This window comes from Nesoenas mayeri (genome assembly GCF_963082525.1).
Source record: "Nesoenas mayeri genome assembly, chromosome: 2".
Classification (NCBI taxonomy): Eukaryota; Metazoa; Chordata; class Aves; order Columbiformes; family Columbidae; genus Nesoenas; species Nesoenas mayeri.
This window is the reverse complement of record NC_137543.1, coordinates 24,023,003-24,038,982: the sequence shown is the minus strand read 5'-3', so window position 1 is coordinate 24,038,982 and position 15,980 is coordinate 24,023,003. Positions and strand designations below refer to the sequence as shown.

General features: G+C 37.9%; 1 protein-coding gene across 5 annotated transcripts in view; it reads left to right on the top strand.

Moving 5' to 3' along the window:
- The window catches only part of VPS13B (vacuolar protein sorting 13 homolog B), a 445,653-nt gene that overhangs the window by 234,026 nt on the left and 195,647 nt on the right, over window positions 1–15,980 (top strand). For all 5 annotated transcript variants that reach the window (XM_080340706.1, XM_080340704.1, XM_080340705.1 and 2 more), the window contains one exon: window positions 4,732–4,938. In XM_080340706.1, coding sequence (XP_080196832.1) covers window positions 4,732–4,938 — 207 coding nt within the window. The remainder of the gene's footprint in view (window positions 1–4,731; window positions 4,939–15,980) is intronic.

Genomic DNA, 15,980 nt, shown 5'->3' with positions numbered 1-15,980 from the left:
TCAATTTAAGTACAATTGTTCTGTGTTTTGTTGATGAGGGTGTCTTCTATCTTAATTTTTTTTTTTTTTTAACTAGGCCGTCAAGATCAAGGTGCTTAGATTAAGATTTGCTTTGAAGCTCTCTCAAGTTTTGTAATCTAAACTCTTCTCAAAATGTAATAGCTACAATATAAATGCATCTTTTGGCTTATGGAGTGAAATGAATTGCAGATGGACCATTAAGTGCTATAGTTCTGTTCTGCTATCACTGTGGATTTGTATATTGAAGTGGTTTAATGTAATTTTTTACCATCATTTCATAGAAATAGCATTTCTTTGAACATATTTCTTAGGCAAACAATAGTACCCTATAGTAAAGGGGAAAAAAAATATATATGAGTGTATGTAAACAAAAGTTGCCACCTCATTTATCTTTATTAAAAGGCAAAGAAGTTGCTAGATTTCCAGAATGTGCACCCTGTATTGTACTGACCTGTAGGTTGCTGTAGTTCCAAATTGAGTAGATTTTCTATGCAAAATTTTGATTAATCTGTACTGCAGCTCGAGTAACGCTTTCCTGACAGTTGCAACATTTCCAGTGGTGATGTAGAGAACACTTTTGTCCTTGGGAATTGCAAATCTGTTGAGGTCTGAATAGGGTTCTGCAGTCATATGCTGTCTGCTCCAAAGTTTTAGCCATATGTATGATTTTACAGAGGATGTCATGGACAAGGTGGACTGTTTATTGCTTCATTTAATAAAAAGAAAGGCAAAGAACCCAAAACATTATGATTTTGATCTGACAGAGAGCACATTTGTAAAGATTTATGGACCTATGGCCCAAGTCTGGGAATACTAAAGCTAAGGTGACTAGTGTAATTTTAATGTTATCCCTTGTGTGTACTCATTACAATATGTTTCTCACTCACATGCAGTTTTTCCCTTGCCTCATTCCATGTTCTATGAATGAAACAAGTGTTTTAAACTATGTATTCATTTTATCCTCTATGTGTGGCCTCCTTCTCCCTTCGTTAACTTCCATCCAAGTTATTCCTGACCCATTTGTTATATGCCATTGTTGTCTGCGCTGCATGGACTCACACTTGCTAGGCAGAGGCTTGGTAGAGTGACATTGCGCACTAGAAGATTTGAAATTGAGCAGCCTCAACAAAATCTACTCAGACTTGTAAAGCTGTGTGACAGGTGTGTTTGGAGATATAAAAGCTGCTATAAATGTATAACTAGGAAAGGGCATAATTATGATTTTGCTGACAGCTTTATATTTTATATTTAAAGGCGTCTGAAAGCTTTACTTTGAAACTTTGTGGTATTTCCATAATGTTTAATTAATTCATATGCAATAATATCACAGGCTGTGGAAACCTGCCTTATTAATTTTCATAGAAAAAAATCATAATGATATTGCAGGTATCTGGAAAATTGACACACATTTTGAGATGTTCATGTAGCAAAGTAGTTTACTATTATACATTTCATTGGCAAACTCTCAGTGAAATTGCAGCAAATTGTCTGATCAGCTCTGATTGTTTTAAAACTCCAAATGTGTTACTCGTAGTTAAGATATGTAATACATTGATAGCATTAATTTATATGCGGAATGGCATTGTTATAAGTGGAAGCCTTACCTAAATTTGAGTTGCAAATTAAAAAGAAAAATGGAGTAACTAAAGCACATTTTCAAGCTTTCCTAACAAAATGTGATCAAATAATTTATTTTGCAACTCTAAGAAAATATGTGCACTAAGAATATTAAGTTGTAGGCTCCATGTAAATCATATTACAAATATAGTGAAGTGTTAAAATGAATTTGTTTAGAGGAATATCAAACCAAATATTGTTGTCTTAAATGATGTCCTTGTACACTGTGAGGTTATTAACTCACTCAAGTGGTGTAATGACCAAAAGGATGCAGAACAATTATCTGAGTTTAGTGAAGGTTCTTGAGCTGTACTTTCTCCCTTACATCTGCCCTACTTGTCCTTTCTGCTTTACTTATGCCAAAGGGCTAAAAAACTCCATCAGTCTTCTTTAACCAGATGCTCAAGAACAGAAAATGGAAAATACAGTTACATAAACAGCATTTGATAGTTATAAATTCACAGTAGAGTAACTATGAAATTTGATTCTTTAGAATGACGGGCTGTATTTTGTCTGTAGATGACAGCCTTAAAGTAGGTGATACTTAGCGAACTTGTTAAATGGTAGCAAAGGTGAAATATTTTACTGTATGACTATTATGATTTAATGTGAAACCATGTTCTGATGGTTGTATCTCTTTAAAGTCAATAGATACTTCCAGTGTCCCAAATTGCCAGGATGTTGCCTTTTGTTGTAGTTTTCAATGTGTTATTTTTGAAGTAGAAAATTCTGTAATGTATTGAACTTCACAGATTTTTCCAAGTAGTCAGTGGGATCTTATTGAGTTATATGTGGTTTTGCTGGGAAGAGAGTGAAACCAGTGAGAGAGGGAAACTTTTCTTAACAAATACTGGCAGAGTTATTCCTATTTTTGTTGTACCATTTTTGTTTTCTTGAATAGAATGTACTAAAAATAATTATGTATTAACTGTTATGCTCAAAAATATGTATAAAGAAGAGAGACCTTACACTTACATTAGCTCTTCTAATATTATCAGAAATGGATTTTCAAAGGATTAGGACTGCTCACTTGAAGGAGTGCAGCCAACAGGAGAAGCAGAAATCCTTCCATTTGAATGATTAACAACCAATGGAATAAAATTAAGTGTATTAAAAATAATCAAAGACATAAGTTCAGCTCTTTAGCTGAAGTTTTAAAATTTTATTTACATATAGTCACATGCCTTCTTTTTTTATTTTAATGAGGTTTTGCTTTGAGGCTTTTTGGTATTTTCTGCTTTTTAACCTATCTCCACAAACATCATCTCCCTGTAATCAAAGAGTGCCATTTTTCTTGATGAACTTGTTGATTTGCCTCTGGTTTCAGAGCAGGGCAGGGTATTTGGGTGATACTACTTGGCTGTCTGGTTGCTGGTGACATTCAGAGAGGTGGCCACTGCCGTCTGAAATAGCCGCTGTTTCAGAGTGGCTGGAAAGAATCTAGGCTGAGCAATTTTAAGATATCTCCCTGATAACATAAGTTATTCTTGCCTTTCATGATTATGACTGTTGCAACCCCAGTGAGATTGGAACTCTCCAGTGTTGGATTAGCTGATGGCAAACTCTTTACCTTGTCTTTGAGCACCTATGTAAAGATAGAAGTTGCATCATTCCTTCTTTTGTGTTATTTTGTACTTTCATGAACAGTAGAATAATTAACTTTCTGGAAGCCCTACGTCATTAAGACAACTATAGCTGAAATTATCCTTTGGTTTCTTGACTAAAAAATATTTTGAGGGAGGTGAGGCTGCAAGCATGCATGATTTGGATATGTGCCCAAATCCTGTTACTTTTCTAGAGACTCTTCCCGACAAAGTGTTGACACCAGTTAGTGTTATATTACTGAATCTATGAGATGGACATTATTAGTTGATCTTCCTGTGTTACATGGAAAAGACTTGGGAAAACTTAGAAATTTGTTATTAATAATTTAAAGGCTACAAGTGCTTATCAGAGTGCTACAGACACAAAATATTTTGAAGCATAGCTGGAAGAATTTTTTGCCACAGCCAGAGTGAATGTTTGTCTGTAGGGTGCTCTGTTGATGAAGACAAAAAAAAGTACTGAGTAGTTTGTCCTCTAAGGAAAAATTCTGCCAAGAGTATATGGCCTGTTTAGTGTAAGTCTTGAAACTTCAAAAGAAAATCCAAGATGAATTAAGAAGGTTTTTCCTAAAATTCCAGCATTTCACCTCTTAAGAAAGGACTCTAGCATGTACTTTGAGACTTCATCGCACACTCTTATGCACAGAATCAAGTACTGTTTTATATCAAATGTAGATTGACAACAGTGTTTTTCTGCATCTGTTCTACCCACATAAGAAGCCCGCTTCATAGACTAGATCTGTCCTCAGGCTTAAAGTTCTTATAAATATGAGAATTGCCATTTTTTATAATGGCAAGTTGGGTATGGTATCCAGCTGTGGATCTGCTTATAGATTGTTTGCAGATTGTTTCTCTCTGAGCTTGTTTTATACAGTGTATTGCAGTATGTTGTCATACAAGTTCTGTGATTAATGCTTATTTACAAAATCTTGTGTAAATATCTTAGAACTGAGTCAAACAATGTGCAAGTTAAACAGTATGTTTCTGAATATTGGAATTACATATGCCAGGAGACCATTGAGTTTGATAGTGGATATTCTTCCAAAAACATAGAACAGCTTCATCTGTTGTATGGGGTCATTATTTTAATATTATTTAAATGAATAATTTTAGTGTTGTTCTTATTTTGTAAGGTTTATGTTTGCCTGTTTCTATAGGCAGTGTCTATACATGTGAAATATACCATAAGTTACCTTTGTTTAATCGGAAAAAAATGATATTAGTAAAAGTTTTACAAGACCATGTTATTGGCTAAGTTTTTATGAGGTCCTTACCATATGTTTAAACAAAGCACAGATTATTTTTATCAATATCGCTATACTGTAACTGATGTTAATTATTTTAATTGCAATATAGTTTCTTATCAGAATATTATAAATGGTGGTAAGTTCAGTTCTGCTACATCTTAAGTCTCAGTGGAGGACTTTGATTTTCCTTCACCTCATTAAGGAAAGCTTCATCATGAAGAAGTCATTTTTATTTCTTTTAGGTGCAGCTTCTGTATGAACTGGCTGAGATCACCAGTAAAGTTTGGAATAAAATTCAGAGGAAAGGAATTCTATATCAGTCTTCTGTTTATACTGAAACCATGACAGGACCTGCTCCTCCAAGCTCTCCAGTTAAAAGTAGTGTTGGCACTGCTCCACCAGATACCAGCACGTACAGCCCGTCTGCTGACATTGGGACCACTACAGAGGTAGGCTTTCTTCAAAAAAATGTCATGTGAATTCTGACTTACAAGGTGCGGTGCTGCTGGGTCAAGTAAGAATCAGAAGGATCAGAAGGAGCAGTAGTGTCCCAGTGGAAAGTAGCTTTGTCCTGATAAACTGATGAGGAATACTTCATTACTCAGTTTGGTTGGAGCAAGGGGAAGGAGGGGAAAAACAAACAAAAATAAAAAGAAATTGGTGTATTGCTCCTATGTTTATAATTTGTCTGGATTGTTTCTCTTTGAAGTGAATGAACTGTTATCAGAAAATTCTGCTTAGTGTTTTCAGGTCAAGAAGCATAAGGCATTTTTTCAAGTCCAGAATTATTAGAATAGTAACTGGCATTTTGGAAGCACCTGTGGTACCTGTGCTGCTTGTGAGTCATTCCGAGTAGCTTCAGCAGTCAGCCTGTCGTGTTGAAGCCCGTCAGCACGGTGCCTGTGTCAGTGCAGAGCTGCTGGCAGTGCGCTGGCAGGCAGGGGTGGTTCCGGGCAGTGCAGGCTCCCAGCGCTGACACTGCAGCTCACCCACCTGTGCGCTCACCCCAGGCCCATCCAGACACTGTTACCTTTCAGCTGTGAACTACTCCTGGAGCTCTGTTCCTTCCCCTCTCCCAGCTGTCCCATGTCTCAGGAGTGCCTTTGTAACTCAGTCACATGAGGACTGGGTATGCAGCTTCAAAGATAAGAAAGGTTGGACACTTGGTTTTACATATTTCTGCTTCCTTAATTTACAGCACTGCGTAGCTGCTTGGCGTAATCTGGTACCTGATTCTTCACCTCTGTGTGTGCCTAAGGCTGGATTTTGGAGGCATGGGAAGGAATTCTTTTTCTCTGCCATATTGAGGAAAGAAGGCTAATTCTTTTATCAGCATGAATAGAGTGTTAAACTTTCCCTCTTGAGTATCATTAGCTGTGAGTCACCAGGCAGCTGATATAATAGGATGAGTGGTCACAGGAGGCTGTGCAACTGAACAGGCGTAGTGCTTGTGATTTTCTTAGTGCCTCTGGCTTACTAGTTGAAATAATGAGTTGTCTTTGTGCTCCAGGAGAGAGCCAAAAATGTGTAAGGTAAGTACCAATAGTATATCATACATACACAATGCTTCATTCTTAACATAAAGCTGTTAGAATATGGGGAAACTGTTCTGAGAGGCTGGGCTTCATTCTCAGGATAAACACAGCAATTTTGGAAACACCTTGTAGAACAGTTCTGGAACACAGGCACATACACGGCAGTTTGAATGCTGAATGCAATTACATATTCAACATTTGGCCAGGATTGCTTTAACCCTATGTGTGGTTTATATTAATTCATCACTCACACACAGAGGTAGCTGTCATTGAAAAGCGTTTGAGCCACAGTTTTGGTTTCACTAAACTGTTTCAGGATTATTTGAATAGCTTGGTTTTGGTGTATTTCTATGCACGTTTGATCTCAGTTGTGAAAAAAATTGCCATGGATACAGAACTGAAGGTAAACAATAATAGTGTGAAAACAATAAGATTACAAAAATAGTATTTTTTTACCTGCTCACATCAATTCTCTTTTTCATTAAAATCAGAAACCACCAGCTTTGAAAATAACGATTTTCTTTTGACCCTCTGTATAATAGCAGTATTTGGAGTATATGCAGTACTTGGAGCATTACTTGAAACTGATTCAGTAATTGTTTTAATCCATATTTTACCAGGATTAATTTGGTAATATGGGTCCAAGTTCAGCATCATATCCTACCCCTTTGCAAAGTGTTGCTCATCGTTTATTTAATTTTCCTTCTATTATCAACAAATGTTATGCACTAGCTAAATGAATTTTCTCCTGATCTAAGTGAAGTTTGGTGAATTAGCAAAGGACAATGTTAGAATTTGTGTTTAGTCTTTTTCAGTCTGAAGCTAAAACCATAATTTCGATCTTGTTAAAATAGAAAGTTCTGTTGGATTTTTTCACAACAGGCGACTTAGGGTTGACGCAGCACTTTACAACTGAGATTTGGAAACTCCTTTGAAAGTAATGTATCATTGTCCTTAAGCAAGAAAAATCAATTTAAAAATTGATCATGCTCTGAGGATATTGTTAAAGATATGGCAGAGGAAAGAAAGGTTCAAACATTTGCATGAAGTTCATATGACTGAAAGACTGAGGAACAGAGCTCCTTTCCATCATCTCCATTCAGAGCTCTCAGCACAAGGGGTTCTGTCTGTGGCTGGAGTAGGAGGGCAGGTCAGCAGAGCCGGCACAGACAGAAAAGCACACTGAGGGACACATCATTTGTTTAACGGAGACAGTGAGGGGGGAGAATGTGTACATGGCTAGATGTTTGAGATTGCAGGAAGTTCTTTGTCAGACATTGAAATGAGAATCAGAACGCTAGTTTTTGTGCTGTCAGGAAAGGATTCACAGGGTTGTTCAAGTAGGAGGGTAACAGTTTTGACTCAGCAGATGAGGAAAATCTTATTCCATTTCTGATTAACTAGTTGAGAATATTAGGTGTATTGAGGTGATTAAAATAAAAACAGTATGTAGTGTGCACAAAGGTTTTAGTTAACAGTAAAACAGAAAAAAAAATAAAAATGTTTTTAATTACTGTGGTTGAAAGAAAGATTTAGAATCTTTGTCCTGGGAGGTCACACCATAGCTTAGATTCCTGTAAGACCCGTAGCTACTAAAATGCTACATTCGAGTTTTTGAGTACTATCATTTTTATGAATTTGTGAGTCAATGTTTATACTTGAAGACCACCTTTGATATCGGTCTTGTGATTTCCTGAGAAAAGTTGACGGTACTGGAAGGTGAAAAAGCATGGATAGCCAGTGGAGGATTCATCTAAATGTTTTCGTTGTTGTGGGATGTAACATCAAAGGTTGTCTTGACCCACTGCTTTCCTGTATTTAGTCTGAGGTTTAAAACAAAACAAACCTCAAAAAAAATGATTATCCCTTCACTCTTAGGACTAATTTTATGTCAAGCTACCAGTTCGAGTGAGGTGAATCATCTAGTAGGATGACCAGGTTAATGCATTCTAGATGATGTAAACAAAGTAACAATTTGCAAACAAATTTTTATTAAACCACAGGGAAAATGATCTTAAGCACTCTACCACCATTGAAAATCAGTGTAGTCATCACTTTACCCGATTATTTTTTTTTTCTCTTTAATCTTTTGGTGGCCATCAGTAAAAATAAAGTGTTTTGAAGCTATACAATGAACTTTTGCAGATTGCCATGTGTAAAGCAGTTAAGAACATTGTTCCTGAGGCTCTGCACAGTCCTGATATCTGTGAGTTGTGTAGTACTGTTGGGTGTGGGAGAGGAAAGAGGTAGGAGAATCACACTTGGCCAAACAGTGAGAAATAGTAAAAGGAACTATATTCTCACATTTTTCATAGACTGTTTTAGACAATGTAAATTAAATAATTTGGAACATAATGGTTGGCAGTATCTCCATAACACATTCTCTTCTGCGATTGGTGGCTGTCTCTGAACTTATTCAACATGTTTCCTAGTACCAAAGCACAAGCTAGGTTTTCTTTATAATTACATGTTTGCTGTCCTGTTCTTTGAGGTAAGGATTGTTGAGAATTTAAAAACATATGTATTGAAAAATTAGCTAAGGAATGTTCTCCCTCATTCTTTCTCACCAGTGGAAGGTGTTTGTCCTTTGGAAGTAGTTAGTCACTTACTTTCCTTGTTTCCTTTTGCTAACTTTGTTAACTTGATTACTATCACTACACCTAGCTGTAGGTAGTGTTGTCACTAAATTGTGCATCTGCTTTATTTGAAGAAGGTAAGATGTGCAGATGAGAGAATCCGGTCACTTCTGCTGTTTCCAGCTGCTGTGTTAAACTACTTCAGTCTGCTGAGTGTCTCAGTTATAGTCCATTTAATATAGACTTTATTTGAAGAGAAATAACCTCCCTAGTGTGTTCAATAATGCACAGAACCCTGTTGTAGGTGCAGGGGTGCGTCTGAGTGGCATCTGCGCAGAGCTATACAGCTATTCCTCTGCCCCAAAAGCAGGTAAAAAGTAAGTTGGCAGGCCTTGTAGACAAGAAATGTAGATAGATTTTTTTTTTTTCAATTATTATTATTATTTTTTTTTTAATTGTTTTGTCTTCTGTGCAGTAGCTAGTTCTGTCTGTCAAAATGCATAATGAGCTGCATACACTTATGCCATACTATTTTCAATGAGCCCAAGTTTTTCTGCTGGGTGAAGACACAGTCCTCCACAGCCTGTCCAAGTATGGATTGTTGTGTATAACATCTATCGTAGGCATAAAGCTTTTTATCTGGAGAGCCTGTTTTTCACAAAAACCTGACTAATGAAATTCAAACAAGTATTCTAAAACCCAGTTGCATTTTCTTGCACCAAAGTGCAGTTGAGGACAGAATATTTTTCCAGCTACCTTGCAAAGATGTAAGTTTCATTTCAAAAAGTGTAGGAGCAGGGTGGAGGATGTCAGGGTAGCCTAGTGCTTGTCAGCTTCATATGTTATAGTATTCCTCACACCCTCTTCAGAGACTGGTGTAGAAAATCTGAGCCATAGGGAGGAACTGGTGGTGTTTGGAGACAGCAAGGCAACAGTTATCTTTAATACCTCGCAGAAATGGTGATTGTAGCAACTGGGATGTCAGGAAAGTTAACGAACTGAGAATAAGTGATACTGCAGGAAAGCGGAGGATGGCTGAGAAAGGCATGCTTTCTGTGGGTGACAGAGGGGAGAAGGAAGGGAGAGGCTGAAAAGACTGGAGCAGCGTTCCACCATTTTCCTGGGTCTGATTTATCCCTGTCTGTGGTTTTGCTGCTGGTTGGAACTGGACCACTCCTTTCCCTTCCCACAGAGTCTGAATCCCATCAAGGGAGCAATAAAAGCAGATGAGGCAGTTGCAGAGCAGGCACTCACGGGCCAGGAGACCTAACACCAACAAAACCTTATTTAATTGCTGTCTCAATACTGGCAGGTCTGAAAACAATTGAAAATACTCAGAGAAATGGAAAAATACTTTTATTTTAATCTCTTTAAATACTGCATCCTTAACATATTTACATTCTCTAAAATACTACTGTTGATTACTTACAGATGCGTATTTTTGGTCTTCAGAAAATTGAAGGTACTTAATATTGGCCTAATGCTGCTTGCACGGAAGTCAGTGGGAGCAAAGCTAGGTCCATGTTGTTTGTTTTGGAAAATACCATGCTGTATTTGTAAATTATAACTTGTTTTCAGACTATTGTAACAGTAATTTTTTTTAATGAAAGAAATGGAGAAGGTAAGATATAAAAAAATTGAGTGCATCAGCCACAATTTCACCTTGCAGCTATATATTTTGTACTGATTATTGCTGATAAGCATCAGTGAAATATATAGAGTATTTATATAGTATATAAACAATGTTTTCCTACAGATTTGACCTAGGGAGATTTTCCAGAAGTTTCCATTTTATCGGAGTCTGTATTCTGTTTATATGTTCCTGTATTTTTAAATCTTGAAATCTTTGCTGCAATAGGCGTGGGGTTTTTTAGGTTTAGCCATTTTACAGTTGATGTATTATTTTGTTCTGTGGGAGACAAATTATTATTTTTAAAGCTTCTTTCAGCTGTAATGGACTTGCTATAAATGAATTGGAAGAAAGCAAACTCTCACTCTTGTTTATATTAAACAGCAAAAGAAGTAATTTGTTTATGTGATCTGTGGATGATTTATATTTTTAGCTGCATGTAATTCTTTTCATGCTGACAAGTTGATAGCAAGCACCACAGTCGTGTGTGGATAAAGCTACCTAGCTTACTGAATTTGTCTGAGTGGTGGTAGGACATGGAAACATGAGTGAGAGGCTTAAGTACTGGAGGGCTGGAAACAGTTAATCATTTTTACCATCCCTCCTTTGGAACCACACAAGCAAAGGTAGTACAGACTGCAACAGGCCACTTGTTACTGTTTACTTAAGTGCAAACAGTGGTAGAAGTGTTTAGTCCTTGGGGAAACTCGGTGATTGAGCAAGAACGCAGAAGTTATTTTGATAAGGCATAGCAGTAGTGTGGCCAAACTGTGATCATCCCTGAGCTTTAGGCAGGCCAAGGATGAAGGCCTCATATGTTTGGATCTTCCTGATGAACAAAGATAAATTCTGCTAAGAAAATAAACTCAGTATATTGGTCAATTTGCAACAATCGGTGAAAGAATTAAATTGTATATTTTAGGACTTGGCATGAGAAGTTGTGGGAAAATAGTTCAGGGTTTCTGACTCTGGCTTGATTTTTCTGTAGATCTGGAAACAGAGCAGAAAATTAATGCATGAACATGTTTAACAATACCACTCTGGGTGCTGAAAATCCAAAATGAAAATTGAAACTGCATGAGAAACAAGCGCACAGTCTCTTTTCTCACTTCAGTTTCTTAGTTTTTCACCACAAAAAATTTCTAAGAATTTGAGCTTATTAAAAGAAAACCAAACCGTCAGCTACTGCAGACCATCAGTTTTTCAGCCCCTTCCACTGTCCAGTGGTTCTGGTTACAGTGCCATTAACCGAAGGCTAAGACGAAATGCAATCTCTTCATTTTTGCCCTCCCAAAGGACAGCCTGATAGCAGCATCTGCCTGCAGAGGAGCATCTGCAGCGCTGCTGCCACTGAGAAAGAGAATGGGCCAATTCAACTCTTTATGTGTGTTTGAACAGCAGAAGGAATTTGATGGTATGTTCACATTGAACTGCTGAAGTAGGGGGCGGGGGAGCCGGTAACCCCTGACAGGGCCGTGGTGCTGAGCAGCTGGGGATGCCTGTTGATAAGCTCTGCAGCTGGCAGAGCTGCGGACAGAAGAGGTTATCGCTGAAAGCCCCAGCTTAATGCGGTTGGAGCTGTACTGTTGAGCTACACAAGTGTACACAGCAGTGACCTGGAATGCTGGGTGGGAATGCAGTAACCTGAGTACAGAATGGCAGCACAAAGCTGAGTACCAGTGAGCTGAGGCCATGCCTAGGACGCACAGGCCCTGCGGTAGATAAGTTCCAAAACCCCTGACAAGAGCAGGTCCAGGTGTGTGATCCCCAACTTACTCTACCTCTGGCTGTGTCCAGAGGTTCACTGTTCCTTTATTAATGAAAACGTTCTTTTACATTGACATCACATCCTCCAGTTGACTCCTTTCTCACGTTCACTTCCAGAAACACATGCATGTGTAGGCCTTACTTGTGCATTGACTAAATGAAGTTTTGTCCTACAGCAGCGCAATTGTGTGTTACAGAATTTGAGTAGGATTTAATAAAGCCACCTCACATGCTACAGGAATTAAAGTGTGAGAAACATCTGCAAATCAGATAAGCATAAGCACAAACAACGTTGGAACGATGGCAGCAAAAGCTTAGCTTCAGCAATAGCGATGGAAGTTGCGAGCACCTTGGCCTCTTTTTCCTCACCTGTGCATTTTTTGCTTATAATATATCAGATATATAGCCTATTTTATTATGTATTTTAGAAGAGGAGGAAGCAGTTTCTAACGGTAGATCTGGGTCTGAACCTGTAACTGTTTTTTTGTAAACTTCATAGTTCTAATAGGCTTGCAAGTTGGCAGGGGCCACATTCCCTAAAAACTGGGGTTTCCTGCTTTTAAATTTGATTGCACATTCCTGGCTTAATTTGCTTTTTATATATGTCTAAGATTTTGGTAGACAAATGTAGTTCTTCAAGAATCTCATAAATACTGTTATAAGTAACCTTGTGCCAAAATTATCAACTGGCTGACTCTCAGAGGGGCATAGGACTTCATTTGGTGTCTCCAGAAAACTAAGCTTAAAGAACAGTGTGGGAAAATGATAGCCTGAATTTTCTACAGAACAAAATTATCTATATACTCAAACCACTAAACAAAAACAGCTCTCTGTGGAAAAAAAAAAAAAAAAAAGTAGCTAACAAAATGCATGAAACATCTGAAAACATTAAATTATGAAAAATAATAATTAAAAAAAAATTATAAAATTCAAAACTTGCTGTGGTGGCAGTATGTATTTGCTGTTAACTGTACCCCTTGAAGTTGAATTTACTATTGCTTTTTTCTTTTTTAACTATCAGAAATGTAGAGACCTGCCAAAATTTTCAAACAAAGTTGATTTTCATAGAAGAAGCATTTTGGAACATGTTCAGTGGGAGAGTGAGGGTGTGTATGGAGAAGTCTCTTTTTCCCACCCCCTCCACTATGGTTTGTATGTTACAATTTGGCAAATTAAGTGTGCCTACTGTACAAAAAGAACTTAAAAATGCTCCAGCTCTAAAACCAAAACACACACAAACAAACAAAAAACGTTTTTAATAGAATGAAAATAATAGAGAGCAGCAAATCTGTCCACAGAACATCAACATTGACTTGAACTTTGACTTGAACTGTAAATAAATGTATTATCAGGTTTAAATAAGTATTGTTTCTCTCTTTCCTTAACCTTGAATTGCCTTCAGTTTCTTAATAACTTCTGAAATCCATCTGAGGATATTGTCCGTGGCTGGTTCCTTCCTTCAGAGCTGCCCTGCTGAGGGGATCCCCCCATTCCAAAGTACCATTGACTCCAATGTCTCTAGAGCCTGTGAGGTTTGATGAGAACAGTCATCCCAGACACTGTGAAACTCCCACATAGAAGCATCATCCTTTGCGGTATCATTCGAAAGCAAATTATGAATGTGTGGGAAGTTATTGGAAGGCAGAGTGTCAAAGAACTGTTTGGATGAGTTATACAAAAGAAACATGAAGAAGAAGGGAATTTATTGGCAGAAATTAAAAGACTCAGAAGTGATGCTGTGCTGGTGGCATGAAATTGCAAGTCATGAAATAGAATGAGGCTTCTCTGATGTCAAAATTAGGACGTTGTAAATAAAGACGCATTAAGAAGGGAGATGAGATTCTCAAGTATTTTGTTCTTTCCAGCTTTGCAAGGATACATTTTCACTCCCACTTTTTATAGCTTTACAAGTAGAAGAGCAGATAGTTGGAGGGGAGACAGGCTTTTTTTTGAAGAGAGTAGACAGGGATAGTCACAGGATGACAAAATGGCTGGGTCGTTGTTGCCTCCTGGCTTATGCCACTGTGCTGTGGATGGAGCCTGCTGCTTCAGGAGAAGCCATAAGGACTAACATGGTTTAGTACTGGAGAAGTTGCTGCTCTGCCTACATCATTTCAGATGCTGTGGGACTTCAGGCCTGACACTCTCCAAGGCTGTTTGCCAGTTTTCATTCTTTCCCCATACTTTTCCTTTCCAAGGACAAGCGCCGGCATCCTTGAGGAAAAAAACAAACAACAGAGTTTTGCTTACAGTGCTGAAAAGATACCTGTTTCTATGTTGCTGTCAGTGCTGCCTTGTAGGATAATTAAGTGGCACTGGAGAGAACAGAGTTCTTCGTGAAGACAGTAGGAAACATCTTGCAAAGGTTATGGCTAGGAAACAGTACTCAGAGATAGAAGTCTCTGGACAAACAGGTCTGGCAGGTGTTAGGAAGGATTTTCCTGGGGATGCCAATAGGAAATATGAGTCAGAGTTTGGCAGAAAAGAGTTAAACTCTGCCCTGCATGGGCTATTCAGAAAGTTCTGCCACCCCTTTATTTTTCATCTTGTTGGGTGCTGTATGTCCATTGTGCCACACTTGCTTTGGAGTTAGAGGCATCTTAGTGAAATGAGCTCTCCAAGGTTTCTCCAGTTAGATGTCCTACTGTGGTAAACATTCAAGATCAGATACACAGCAGGAAACAGGCCCTGCTAACTTTTAATAATCTAAATTTGTGGACAATGTAAGAGAAAAATGCAAGATGGAAGAGTAAACAAATTATAATGGCAAGAAGGTCAAGTTAAGTCCATGGCTTGGAGAGGGATTTCAGGTGGTTTTGTGTAAGGAAGTTTGCTCAGTGAGAACAAAATGGAGAAGAAATGCTCAAAAGAGAAAGGAGAGAGGGGAAGCAGGAAGGGAGCGAAGGCAAAGTGTGTGGCTGAAGTTTAAACAAACAAACAAAAAACGTAGCCTTGAGTAGGTCCTTTCTCCCATTTCATTTATAAGCTATTTGTTACTGATGTAAACAGACTGACAACCTGGTGACAATTAAGAACCTTTCAAGGTAGAAAGGATTGTAAAAGAGATAAGGTGTTATAAAAATGGGTGGATAAAATGATACAGGGAACTTTCCCTCTGGGAGGTCTGTTTGAAGGGAACCAGATGAATCTTTTTCTCCGTTAACTCTGGTTTTCTGCTGGTTCTCTTCTATGCTCTGTACCAGTTCTTTCACCAGTGCATTCATCCATTCATCCCTTGTTTCCCTAACTTGTCTTCTGTGAGTACATTCAAAATCTTCTTTCCCAAATTTATTTCCTTAACTTCCATTATTACATCTCCCTGTTCCTTCCACCACGCATGCAAGTAAATGTATACATACCCAGGCAAGTGTTATTTCTATCTTTCTGATTAATCTTCCCCATACCTTCTGGCCCTTGTCCAGCTACTTCAGACCTGTCTGTACATGTCTGGGTCATAGAGGCAGCAGTGTTCCTCTTGCCTTAGTTTCTGGACTAGTTGCGCTTCTTCTGCCTTTCTGGATTCCATGAGTACCACACAATTAATGCATTAAACCGTTACTAAGTGATCAAGCATTGTATAGCAGACATCTTGAAGATTTATGTAGTATGAAAACATCACAGGTGAAACCTGTCATAGGACAATGAATATAGAACATGCATTCCCATTTATTACCCTATTTGCCTTTTCATGTTTAAGATACTAGCACACATTGTACCTTTTCAGATGTCAGTACTGTCAATACTAGAGGATTTCTTTACCGTTCTGTTAGCTTTCTTGAAGATGAGCCACTTGTTTTTCCTATGGGTTGAAACTCTTCATTGTCTTTCTTTCATGCTCTGTGATATCATTTCTACATGATATTCACAAATCCAATGAGTAATATCTTTTTTTAGTTTGCCTTGTATACTAATTCCGTATCCATGGTTCCTTGACACATAACTGGGAAGTTTTCCTCAAATATTAGTCATAATGACAGCCCTTG